The sequence below is a fragment of the Gorilla gorilla genome, chromosome 1 (assembly GCF_029281585.2).
Source record: "Gorilla gorilla gorilla isolate KB3781 chromosome 1, NHGRI_mGorGor1-v2.1_pri, whole genome shotgun sequence".
NCBI lineage: Eukaryota > Metazoa > Chordata > Mammalia > Primates > Hominidae > Gorilla > Gorilla gorilla.
Window position 1 is genome coordinate 177,427,521 of NC_073224.2, and position 14,154 is coordinate 177,441,674.

Below are 14,154 nucleotides of genomic sequence, written 5' to 3' on the forward strand. Positions count from 1 at the left end.
TTACAGTGAATAAAAATATTTTTTCACAATATTTTTCTCATTGGGATATTGTAATTTTTGTTTATTTTCAGAGTTCATAATCTACTTAAGCATCTGTGATCATTATATTTAATATCTTACAGGTTCCTCTACCTGGCATGAAATGGGTAGATAATCACAAAGGTGTTTTTAATGTTGAAGTTGTTGCTGTTTCATCTATCCATACACAAGTGAGTTTTAATAATTTTTATTATCAAATTTCACTTAAATAAATTGAACATAATATCTAATACTTGTGATGTCAGTTTTGTTACCTGTCATAAATCTGTCATTGCTGTCAGATTTATGAGAATATGTCAGTTAAAAACATACAATATTTAGAAGATTTTTTAAAAAAGAATCAACAAAATGTCATTGAATGTCAACAAAAGCAAACATTTTTGTTTCAAAATGTCATTGACTTCATGTTTTTTCTAAGTTTCTGGTACATGGCAGAATTAATTAGAATTGAGAAACCATCGTCAGCTCACTTTATTTCTCATAGACTTGAGTATTTCAAATGGAAAGAGTTTTTAGGGATCATTTGTTCCAAATTCCTTATTTTTGGAATATACCAAGTTCTGATAGGTTTTATACATCCTCTTTCTCTGCCTGGAATGCTTTTCCTCCTGGTATTCATTTGACTTATGAATTAGAGTTTCTCTTCCCCTCAGAGAGGCCTTCCTTGGTTACTCTTTAAAACATAGCAACCTCATTACTGTATGTCATCTTACCCTGCACTTATTACTGCCTATGCCCAGCTTCTCTGTCGCGCTTTGACTCTGTCACTCTTTCTGTTTGTGTGTATGTATATAACACACATACATACACATTTGTTTATTGTTTCTTTCCCACATTAGATGGTAAGTTCCGTGAGATCAGAGATGTTACCTGTTGAGGAAAGAGCTTTTCCTTCCAGAACCTTACAGTGTAATATGGGAAAGTGTAAAAAGTATGATAAAATTAGTACAGTGTTACATATATTAACTAAATTCTTTGAAGTACAGAGGGAAGAGTTATCTGTTTTGCTAGGCACTGAGATGTTGCATTTATAAGTAACCATTTACTACTCAGAGAAAGGGAGAGTGGACAACTCAGATGATGAGTAGCAAGTACAGAGTTACAGTAGTCTAAGGACCATCAGGTAACCTGGTGTGAAAATAGTTTAAAGTGCATAGGAAATCATGATACATAAGGATAGAAGGCTGGTAATAGATTGTGAAGGACCTTGAATGCCATAGAGTCCAGGTGGATGGTAATTTCTACCCTAAATAGAGAACATGAGAGAAATACTTTTGGGGCCATGCTAAGGGGAAGCAGTTATGGTGCCTGTGAGTTTATTTTTGAACCTGTTGAGTTTGAAGTGCCTATGTACTTCAGATGGAGATGTCCTGTAGGTGGTTGTAATTAGTTTGAAGTTTGGGTTTGGAGGTAACAGAATAAATGCGATAGCTGAAACTATATTGGTAAATGTGATTTTCCATGGAGAATATGTAGAGGGAGAAGAAGCAAGTATTTAAAATGAAATTCAGGGTTTCACTAACCTATACACAGAAAGGGTGGTGTGGAGGGACTTCCCAAAGCCATCTCAGGTTCAGTGATTTGCTAGGAGGACTTACAGGACTCAGCATATAGTCATACTCAGAGCTATGATTTATTTTAGTGAAAGAATGGAAAGCAGAATTCACAAAGGGAAAAGGCTCATGGGGTGAAGTCCAGAGGAAACAAGAAATACGCTTCCAAAAATCCTCTCCCAGTGGAATCACATGGGGCAAGTTGAAACAACATATGTGAAATATTGTCTGCCACAGAAGTTCAGTACAGACTCAATTCCCAGGGTTTTTACTAGGGGCTTGTCACGTAGGCACCCTTTGCCTAACATGTACCAAAATTCCAGATTCTCAGAAGGAAAGTAGGTGTTCAGCTTATACCATATTGTTTTGCACAAACGTTTGAGGCACAGTGAGCCATCTCTGTCAATGGGAACCCCCCTGAAATCCAAGTTCCCAGTGATTAGCCCAAGGCCAAACTTGTAAACAGGACTTTCAAAGAATAGCTGTCTTAAGCCCACTATGTTAATTCTTTTCTGCACAGTGAGGTAGGGGAAAATAAGAAGATACAGCACCTCTATGCTGTCTTTAGGAAGAAAGTTGGTAGTATATAGATTTTATTTAGAACTACGCAGGTAGTCTCCAGTAAAAGAATGACTCCAGTATCATAAGGTATGGCGATGAGTTTGCCTTATATCCAAAGGCTTTGGAGCTGAAAGACAATAAATTAATAATGGACAAAAGTAGGTTACTAATATGCCTGCCACAATAATTGAACTTCAAACTAATAAAGCAAACTAAAACTAAAAAAAAAAAAAAATCTTAATTAGTATCAGTAGTTTTCTTAAGTAACTAATAGTATTTGAAGTGATCATTTTATGATAAATGAAAATAGATTTGTTTAATTGGAAACAATGTTTGTATACCTACTTGAACTTTTTAGTGTTATCAAGTAATATGACATGTTTGTGGTCCGTGGTCCTTTAGAATTGGGAAATTTATAAAGTTATAAGTGCTTAGTGCTTTTGTTTATTCTTTGTTTTAGGATCCTTATCTTGACAAATTTTTTGCTCTGGTCAATGCTCTGGATGAACACCTGTTCCCAGTCCGAATTGGGGACATGCGAATCATGGAAAATAACTTAGAAAATGAATTGAAGAGCAGTATTTCAGCACTGAATTCATCCCAGTTGGAACCAGTGGTCCGATTTCTTCATCTTCTGCTAGATAAACTGATACTTTTAGTTATTAGACCTCCTGTCATTGCTGGCCAAATAGGTAATTTACTTTTGTTTGGGGATGAGACGTGAAATTTATAACTTGACATTTCTAAATTTTGTTAAAAAAAAAAAACATGATTTCTATTTGCTATATATAAGGACTATATTTGATTTGGGGTGGAAGATGTTATTTACTTGTTTATAATGCCAGAAAATGATAACTTTTATTTTGTTTTTATAAAATGTGTTCTATAGGCATATACTCAAATTATAGAAACAAATTTATTTATTTATTTACCAAATATTTATTAAGCACTTACTATGTACCTGACACTGATAGGCACTGTTCAGGGCATGGTTCCTGACTTTAACATCTCACAGACTAGTTAAGAAAACAGGCAAACAGGTAAATCATGTTGTATTTTACAGGATGTATAATCTACCTACTCTACATTTTCATTCATCTGCTATCCTCCACTTAATGTAGCTCTTCTTTCCTTCATTTGCTTAGTCTCCGTTTTCTCTTTTTATTTTCTATAATTCTGGAAGGAAAGGTGTTCTTCATTCCCATCGTTTTTCAAGGTTTACTCCTTATTTTTTTACCAACAGCTTTCACCCAAATCCTGCAGGGAAGTTGAACTTGAAAGAAATTTCAGCTAAGCAGATAGAATTTTTATGTTTGACTAGTGGCACAAAGGAGAGGAGTATTCAATTATTTGAGTTTTTTTAGGGGAGATTTATAAGTAGAAATAATTCCTGGGTTGAGTATTTAAAGATGAATAGGAGTCTGACAGGTAAATATTATTCCAAGGAGATGAAACAGCATGTACATAGTACACAGACATAATGAACTCAGAATGAATTTGGGGGAGGAATTTTAAGTAATTATAAATTGGAGGATTGATTAGAGGTAATATGGAGAGTGGGAGATGAAGTTGGGTCTTCCACACTTTAGGAAATTGGGACTTTTTCTGTAGGGAATAAATACCCTTTGAAGAATCTGGTCTTAATTAGAGAAGTAACATGACTAAGTTTGACTACAAAAAGATGGTTATGCTATGTAGAGATGACTTAAAAGTGGGAAAACCTACAGGCAGGGAGACAAATTAGGAGTCTTGCAGAATTTCATACAAAAAATGATGAGTTCCTGTTAAAACATAGGTGACAATGGGATGGAGAAGAGAGAATGGATTGTGAGATCATAGAGTGTACAGTTACAGAAATTATAGAAGAAGGTTTTAAGGAAAAAAAGGTTAGCATTGTTCTTTGTTATAGATTATATAAGTAAAATTATAGTAATAACAGTAATTGCAAACACTTGCATAGCATTTACTGTGTACCAGGAATAATGCTATGTGCTTTATTTATATTTGAGAGCCAAGATTCAAACTGGTTCCAGAGTCCCTCTCTCTCTTATCTGGTATGCTTGAGAAATGTCTACTCGTGAAATTACATCAGTAATTTTAGTCTAAGTGAAGGTAGAAGCCAGATTACAGGGAATTAAGAAGCAAATAGATGATAAAATAAATACAAGAAGCTATACTACTGTTTAAGAAGTTAAGTTAGAAGAGAAAGCAGGGTTGAGTAGGGCAAAAGAGTGGAGACATTTTAGCATGTTTATGTGCTGAGAGAAATCAGCATCTAAACATGCTCAAATGGGAGAAGGGAGAAAAATACATGGGGAGAAAAGGGGTTAATTAATGGAGTAATTCTGTGAGACAAGAGTAAAGGTGATAGATAGATCACTCTTACATAGGAGAGGGCACTACTTCCTTTGGAGAGGAGATAAAGTAATTTCAGATTCTGATAAATTTGTAGAAAAAGATGAGGACTTTTGGCCAGGTGTGGTAGCTCACAACTATAATCCCAGCACTTTGGGAGGCCAAGATGGGAGGATTGCTTGAGGCTAGGAGTTCCAGACCAGCCTGGTCAACATAGCAAGACCTCATCTCTTAAAAAAAAAAAAAAAAAGAAAGAAAAGAAAAAAGAAAAAGAAAAACATGAGAACTTTCATGCTTTATACATTTCTTCTGTGAGGTAGAAGGCAAGATTTGCTAAGGAGGAATTAAGGAGGACCTTAGTTTTGAGAAGGATTCTTGTAACTTGGAGTAGCTACTGTAAGAAAAAGGAAAAGGATTAACCAGAAACACAGGTAGGATCGCTTAACTTCGCTCAGGTTTCTGTCTCTGGTCTCTTTCCCCTCTAGTTCAGTATATATAGATTAATCTTCCTAAATGACCATTTTATCTGATTATTCTACTTTTGGGAAAACTTAATTGGCCTCATTATCTCTTCATAATTTCCTGTCTTGGTTAAATAAATTATAGAATCTAAGATCCTATTGCTCAAAGTGGCTGTTCGGTTTACCCATTTATGCAGTGTGCAATTTATCACAATTCCCCAATTTTTGTAAAATTATTGTTACATACTGACTTGAGTGACCGAGTAGCTATTGCTTAGCCTGGGATTTAAAATGCTGTAGTCTTACTTCAACCTGTTTTTCTAGCCCCCTCTTTTTTTTTTTTCCTTCTAATCATTTTACAGATTCACTCATTCCAATCAAGTTGCTTATTCACTATTTTCTTATTATACTGTTAATATTTTCAATAATCTCTTTTATTGTTGATATTTTTAATTTTTTTAAACAAAAGTAATATATGCCCTTATATGCTATTTAGATTTTTGGAGTAATCTTTAAAATGAGAAATTGCTTCTTAAGGTATTACACACGATGTATCTTCTTTTTTCTTATGTACTTTGTATTGTTTTACTAAATAACATATCTGTTGAGCATTGTTTTCTTTTTTGACTAATCAAACCCATATAATTTTCATCTTAAATTGGTAAAATGAGTTTTTTCTCATTTTGTTCAGAAAAGTATTTTTGGCTCAGCTAATGCAATGTGTAATTAAAAGTCAATATCAAATAGTAATCATCTTTATACACTTACTGTGTAGTCACTATACTTAAAGTATGTAAAGATGACAAAATGTTGATCTTCGTGGAATTTACAGTCTAAAAAAAGTTAAAGCAAAGGTAAATACTTCTTCTTTCTTAAAAGTTAACCTAGGTCAAGCATCTTTTGAAGCCATGGCATCAATTATAAATCGACTTCACAAAAACTTGGAAGGAAATCATGACCAGCATGGCAGAAACAGCCTTCTTGCATCATATATTCATTATGTTTTCCGCCTACCAAATACTTACCCTAATTCATCATCACCAGGTATTTTATTCTTTTTACTATGAAGCTGTCTTTCATAAATTATATGTTCATGTCAGTATTGAGATAATTTTGTAGTCCATACTGTGATCCATTTATTCAATGGCAAACATTTATTGAACACCTGCTAAGTACCATTCACTGTGCTAGGTGCTGAAGTTAAAGAGATAAATAAGTTACATTTTTAGACATCTTTTTTAATACAGTTTGCTTTAGTTTGAATTAGAGTTCTTGGTTGAGTTAATTTTTGGAAATGAGCTTTGAAAATAACTTTGTCTCTGGAAGCATTTTATCATTCCTTGTTAAGATAAGGAATTGCTTGCCCCTGTAATCCCAGCTGTTTAGGAGGCTGAGGTGGGAGGATCTCATGAGCCCAGGAATTTGAGGCCAGAGTGAGCTATGATCTTGCCAGTGCACTCCAGCCTGGGCAACAGAGTGAGATCCTGTCTTTTAAACATAAAAAAGACAAGAAAAATAGAATCTTGTATTTGTCATTCAGAGTGCTGTTGGGCATTAAAGGAGAAATGTGGTGGCTCGGTAGTTTCCTGAAAACCCTTTGAAACCTACAGTGATATAGAAGATTGTTCTCTAGGAAAGTTCTGATCTCTTCGTGGTCAGTGAAATAATATAACCTTTCTGAGTACTGGAGACTCGACTTGTTATTGTCTTTTGTGTACCACTGGTGATAGTGGAGGTAATGGTGGGAGATGTCTTAGTGTGAATAATCCTTTAGTTGTTCATTTAGCTAATGATTATGTTGTGCATATCATTTAACCTACTCACATATATGTCTGTATGACAGTAATGATAATGGCAAGTGCCTTTTATCAGCTTTTGGCAATGTTGACATTGATAACGGTGACTAATAATTGTGACGTTCGTTATGAACACTAGACATAATAGTAACCTGATTTTAAGTTTTAGCCCAATTTATTTCTTTACTTAATTGCAAAAAGAAAAGCAATTGACATTTATATTCTGGTTTATAATTTCCTATGTTAATTTTTAAAATTATACCACTTGAGGACATGAATGTGTGAGTGATTATGTAATATCTACAGTGCTCCTCCATTTACTGTTTTATTCAGTACACTATTAGAATTCCACAGATTTTGCAAAGCATCTTTTTTTTACATGCTGACCTGAAAGATTGTATGAATTAATTAGGCAACAGGTATGTATTAATATCATTTGCAAATATGACATTCAGAAAGATGAAGATAAATTAACACTATAATTCCTGGATGTTTTATTTTAAAAATAAAAGACAGGTTGGAAGATGATGTTAGGCTTGATTTTAGTCAGGCAAAAAGGGAGCCATTGTTTTTTTTTGTTTTTTTTTTTTTGAGATGGAGTCTCGCTCTGTTGCCCAGGCTGGAGTGCAATGGCGCAATACTGGCTCACTGCAAGCTCCGCTTCCCGGGTTCACACCATTCTCCTGCCTCAGCCTCTCGGGTAGCTGGGACTACAGGTGCCTGCCACCACGCCCAGCTAATTTTTTGTATTTTTAGTAGAGACGGGGTTTCACTGTGTTAGCCAGGATGGTCTCAGTCTCCTGACCTCGTGGTCCGCCCGCCTTGGCCTCCCTAAGTGCTGGGATTATAGGCATGAGCCACCACACCCAGCCGCCTTTGCTTTTTTATCACTTTGGATCTGAAAATTATCTTTAGTTTTTTGTATGTATATCATAAAGATACTATTTTGTTATTCACATTGTCACTGATGAAGATAGAGAAATAAAACATGCTCTCATTTAAAAGATGTTAGCAGTAATGAAGGTAGAGAAATAAAACATGGTTTAATTTAAGAGATGTTAGCAATAAATTGGCACTCTCTCTAGTGACTGTCAAGGGGCAGAGTAGGAGAGGTGGGAAAAAAGGAAGAGACACTAGCTGGAGCATCTTGGGTCCGAAATACCAACTATACCGAAGTGAAAGGGCTGTGTGTGTGTGTGTGTGTCCTATTAATTTTGGTTTTTATTGTATGTGTAATATACAATTATAGAAACACTGAAGAGATAATGATTTTATTTATAGGTCATATGGTTTTATAAACTGCTGTAAAATAGAGTATCTTTGTACAGCAATCATTAGTTCTTGAGTGTTTTTATTTTCTTTCTTTCTTAAAAAAACATTTCCCAGTGCTTCAAGGAGGCCAAGAGAGGAGGATTGCTTGAGGCCAGGAGTTCAAAACCAGCCTGGGCAACATAGCAAGACCCCGCCTCTACAAAAAAAAAGAGAGAGAAATTTACCCGGGCATGGTGGTGTGTGCCTGTAGTCCTAGCTACTCAGGAGGCTGAGGTGGGAGTCCAGGAGTCCAAGATTATGGTGAACTGTGGTCTCACTGCTGCACTCCAGTGCTGCCTCTTAATAAAAAAAAAAATGGCACCTGCCTGTTTAAAAAAAAAAAAATATATATATATATATAATACTTTTTATTTAACAGACCCTGCCTCTTCAGGCGGATCACAAGGTCAAGAGATTGAGACCATCCTGGCCAACATGGTGAAACTTCATCTCTACTAAAAATACAAAAATTAGCCGGGCGTGGTGGCATGCACCTGTAGTCCCAGCTACTCGGGAGGCTGAGGCAGGAGAATTGCTTGAACCCGGGAGGTGGAGGTTACAGTGAGCCAAGATCAAGCCACTGCACTCCAGCCTGGCAACAGAGAGAGACTCTGTCTCAAAAAAAAAAAAAAAAAAAGTATATTTTTTATTTAGAAACCAAAGCAATTCATGATCTTTGTGGAATTTAGTGGCAGAGATTTTTTTCAGATCCTTTCCTGACTAATTTTCTTTAATTATGTGCTGTTTCATATGCAACTCTAGGTCCTGGGGGTTTGGGAGGATCAGTGCATTATGCCACAATGGCTAGATCTGCGGTGAGACCTGCAAGCCTTAATTTAAATCGTTCTCGAAGCCTTAGTAATAGCAATCCAGATATATCTGGGACTCCCACGTCACCAGATGATGAAGTTCGATCAATCATCGGGAGTAAGGTAAACTGAAGACATGCATCTGTAAATTTGGTTTTTGTTTTGTGAACTAACGAGAAATATCCAGTTGTTGTAATGTATTCTGAATTTTGAGATGTATGTAAGTTAGGAATTAGCAAGGAATTGTACATTTCTCTTCTATCAGTAAACACTGTTTTATTTTCTGTTAAGTATGCTTGCTCTTACAAACTACTCCACTAAAAATTCTAAAATTTGTTTGGGATCACTAGTTGCATATAACTTATTGTTGTCGGTCTGATACTCCATCATGTTAAAAATGGCTACATTGATTTCATATAGAATTAAAATAAATCTGTGACTGATATGTAGAAGAGAGATGTCATCATTGATTCAAGTCATGAATCCTCTTCTCCAAAAAATATCCAGAACAGTGATTAAACAATTTTCATTTTTGTAAACTAGAAAGAGTGATACTCAGAGTTATTTATAAGGGATACTGCAGAGTAACCTGAGTACTATGGCAGCTGCGAAAAGAGAACGCTTCCCCCACCCCACACACACATTTATTTCCATGTTTAAGAAAAGAACTCAGGTTTTTTATTCCTGTTTTCATTATTGATTATATTTTATTGTAATACAGGTAGTATGTAGCATTATTTATATACTGTATATTTATATACTGCATAGGTCTTCAGTAGAATAAGTTTGATTTTTGGATTTTCAGAAACTTTCCTAAAGAAAAGAAGCTATAGACAGCATTTCCTTAAGGTTCTTTTAAAATGTCTCTTAATTTTTGTAAGATTTACATTAAGACTCATTTAGCATAATTCTAGTTATTTCTTTTATGTTTGATAGATTATAAACTCAAGATTTAGAACAAAGAGGCCTATATATATATGTAATGATTTTTTGCCTTTTTTCAAGATGTCCTTTAAATGGATCAATGATTTTTAAAATATATATAAAAATATATACAAATATATAAATATAAGGTAGTTTCTTAGAAAGGCATTGCAAGATGAGAATTTGTCAGCTTTGTCCTAATCAAGTATTATTTACATAGTTTTTATGTTGTTTTCTTTTTATTGCAAAATTTTTGATAGCTACCTTCCTATTGAGTTATTTAGTCGTAATCACTAATAATGTATATAATTTTATCTCAAAATTATAAGGAATCTAAAGTTTATTTATAGCTACCCTTCATTTTTTCTTATTTTATTGACCTGGCAGTTCAAGAAACTCTTCTTTAGGTGATCTTGTTTTCCACTCCACCTCAGTCATGGTCTTCCCTTATATCAAACTTGTTCAACCTGTGGCCTGCAGGCCACATGTGGCCCAGGACAGCTTTGAGTGCAGCTCAGCACAAATTTGTAAACTTTCTTAAAACATTATGAGTTTGTTTAGGGATTTTTTTTTTTTTGTAAGTTCATCAGCTGTCATTAATGTTAGTGTATTTTATGTGTGGCCCAAGACAATTCTTCTTCCAGTATGGCCCAGGGAAGCCAAAAGATTGGACACCCCTGCAATCTTGTCATTACCAATAACTTTAATTTTCACAATCTCAATTTCATGTATTTTGTTCTCTGTTATCTCCTGTTTTTTCTTGTAGTACCTCAACTTAGTTTATCTACTCCTTTGCAATCTCTAATCTTGATCCTCCAACCTTTTTACTGTGTCTCACCCCCTTAATGTTCTCTCTTCTTCCTTAGCCAGCTTAATGTCTGTGGGCAATCATTATAATTATTCCCATCAGGCTGGGTATGGTGGCTCATGCCTGTAATCCCAGCACTTCAGGAGGCCGAGGCGGGCAGATCACCTGAGGTCAGGAGTTCAAAACCAGCCTGGCCAACATGGTGAAACCTCGCCTCTACTGAAAATACAAAAATTAGCCAGGCATGGTGGCAGATGCCTGTAATCCCAGCTACTCTGGAGGCTGAGATAGGTGAATCGCTTGAACCTGGGAGGCGGAGGTTGCAGGGAGCCGAGATCTCACCATTGCACTCCAGCCTGTGAGACAAGAGTGAAACTCTATTTCAGAAAAAAAAAAAAAAAAAAAAATTACTCCCGTTATAATCAAACCTCAGTTCCCTTATCTTTCCCAAACCTTGAAACCATAGTTAAACCCAATTGACTGCCTATGCCATGTCAGCATCTGTGCAGCTAAACATGTCTTGAGAAATACTATGGTGATTGATCTCATTTGAAATAAACTTCAAGAGAGCCCTTAATGCTATTGGGCAATTATACTGTATTTCTGTATCTCCATCACTTTCCTGTTCTCCCAGGAAATGATTTAATTCCTTCTTTCATTACCTCAAACCTCCTAACACCTCTTCCCTCATTCCTTTTCTCATTTTATCTCCCATTTCATTGAGACAACTGAAACCATCAGAAGAAAACTTTGATAAACTTTTACCATCCTATCTAGCTACCTATTACCATCTACTATCTACTGCCTAATACTCTTCTGTATTAAAAATGAATAGATGAGCTATTTATTTTTCTAAATTAATTTCTTTCACTCAAGCTCTCATCTGGTCTCACCTGCTCAAGATCTACACTCCACCAGTTTTTCCATATCTCTTCCACATCATCAGTTTCTCCCTAAATACTGAATCATTCCCATTCACATATAGACATGCTATTGTTTTTCTCATTTTGAAAAAATAATTCCTCTCATTTGAAAGCAATCTAAGTGTCCATCAACAGATGACTGGATAAACAAAATGTGGTACATATATACAATGGCATACCATTCACCCATAAAAAAGAATGAGATCCTGTCATTTGCAACAACAAGGATGGAAGTGGAGATCATCATATTAAGTGAAATAAACCAGGCACAGAAAGACAAGCTTCACATGTTCTCACTTATTTGTAGAAGGTAAAAATTAAAACAACTGAACTCATGGAGATGGAGAGTAGAATGATAGTTACCAAAGACTGGGAAGGGGCAGTGGGTGTTAGGAGGGAAATGGAGATAGTTAATGGGTACAGAAAAATAATTAGAAAGAGTGCATAAGATCTAGTATTTGATAGCACAACAGGGTGATTTGTATAATTAAATAGGTAAATACTGTTTATTATTTAGTTATTTAAAAATAACTAGAAGTGTATAATTTGATTCTTTTGTATCACAAAGGATAAATGCTTGGGGTGATGGATACCCCACTCTTCCTGATGTGATTAGTACACATGATACACCTTTATCAAAATATCTCATGTAAACCATAAATACATATGTCTACTATGTACCCACAAAAATTAAATAAAAATAAAAATTATAGTAATTATTCTCTAGTATTTCAACTGCTACCTTACTTGCTATTTCTGTGCTACCTTTCATAGTAGAATTCCTTAAGAATTTTCTTTACTTGCTATCTGCAGTTCTTTTACTTCTGTCATCTCTACTTCAGTCAAATATTCCTCCCATTTTCCACCAAAACTGTCCTTGTTAGTGTCACCAGCACCCTTCATGTTGCTAAATCCAGTGGTTAATTTTCAGAACTCGGCTTACTTTTACCTACCAGCAGCTTTTCACACAGTTGAATTTTTTTTTCCTCTGTGATTTATTCATTTATTTGGCTTCCAGGGTACTACATTCTTTTAGTTTCCCTCTTGGTTTACTGATTATACCTTTTCAGTCTTTGTGGATTCTTCCTTTTCTGATCTCTTTATCTGGATGTGTTTCAGGCCTCTGTCCTTATTTCTCTTCTCTTGTCTTCTCTCTACACTCTACCTTGGTGAGCTTATCAGGTTCCATGGGTTTAAATACCACGTAAATGTTATGCTAATGATTCCCAAAATTATATTTCCAGTACAGATCTCTCTCTGGAGTTCTAAACTTAACTGCTTTTTCTAAATAGTTTTGTTCAGATTTGGATATATATGAAAGGTAGAGACACTTCTTTCCATCTCCATTGCTACCATCTTGGTCTGAGCAACCATCATCTCTCCCAGAACTAATGTACTAGTTTTAAAGATGGTTTCCCTACTTCTACCCTGTGCTGTGTTCATAACATAACAACCAGAATGTTGCTTTAAAGACTTAAGACATGGCCGGGCGTGGTGGCTCACGCCCATAATCCCAGCAGTTTGGGAGGCTGAGGCAGGTGGATCACCTGAGGTTGGGAGTTTGAGACCAGCCTGACCAGCATGGAGAAACCCTGTCTCTACTAAAAATAGAAAAATTAGCTGGGTGTGGTGGTGCATGCCTGTAATCCCAGCTACTCAGGAGGCTGAGGCAGGAGAATCACTTGAACCCAGGAGGCGGAGGTTGTAGTGAGCCAAGATCGCGCCATTGCACTCCAGCCTGGGCAACAGAGCTAGACTCTGTCTCAAAAAAAAAAAAAAAAAGACTTAAGACACACACAAAAATTAAGTCATTATGTCATTCCTCTGAGCACAATCTTCTAATGACTTATTCTCTCAGTCCTTTAAGTCTTTACTCTGAAGGCCGCCTTCTCAGTGAGGTCGACTCTGATTATCTTATTTAAATGTATAACCAGTGGCTGTGTCCTCAGCCTTCTAATCCTGTTATTCTGTTTTTTGTTTTTTTTTTTTTTGTCTGACATTTACTACCTTTTAATGTAGCATATGAATTAATTATTCTTATGTTGATTTTTTTTTAGTGTTTATCTCCCTTTAACAGAGTGTAAGCTTCATCGTGCCAGGGAATATTTGTTCCAAGGCACCTGTAATGTCTAACTTATTCAAGGTGCTCAGTAGATATTTATCCAATGAAGAAATGTTAGTATGAGTTAACACCGCAGGACTAGATCACTTGTTTAAGAACAGAATTATGCTTTTGTTTGCCCTCTTACTATTGGGATTAATTATGTATTTAAAGGTCTGCAGAGATTTGACTTTATGAAAGTTTTGGTTATATTTTATTCCCCAGTATAAAATACAGAACTCCTAAAATTTAAGAATATTTATACAAAAAATTAGCCGGGCGTGGTGGCGGGCGCCTGTAGTCCCAGCTACGTGGGAGGCTGAGGCAGGAGAATGGCGTGAACCCGGGAGGCGGAGCTTGCAGTGAGCCGAGATCGCGCCACTGCACTCCAGCCTGGGCGACAGAGCGAGACTCCGTCTCAAAAAAAAAAAAAAAAAAAGAATATTTATATAACCTGAACAGGCTTTTATTACTCCAGTGGCTGTAATGTAAATGTGAAAATATTTGTGAGAC

At 35.7% G+C, this 14,154-nt stretch overlaps 1 protein-coding gene across 12 annotated transcripts in view; it reads left to right on the forward strand.

Moving 5' to 3' along the window:
* DOCK7 (dedicator of cytokinesis 7) overlaps nt 1-14,154 on the forward strand; it is a 239,067-nt gene that overhangs the window by 131,732 nt on the left and 93,181 nt on the right. For all 12 annotated transcript variants that reach the window (XM_019019154.4, XM_055362977.1, XM_055363026.1 and 9 more), the window contains exons 19-22: nt 123-209; nt 2,614-2,845; nt 5,849-6,013; nt 8,839-9,008. In XM_019019154.4, the coding sequence (XP_018874699.1) occupies nt 123-209; nt 2,614-2,845; nt 5,849-6,013; nt 8,839-9,008 (654 nt within the window). The remainder of the gene's footprint in view (nt 1-122; nt 210-2,613; nt 2,846-5,848; nt 6,014-8,838; nt 9,009-14,154) is intronic.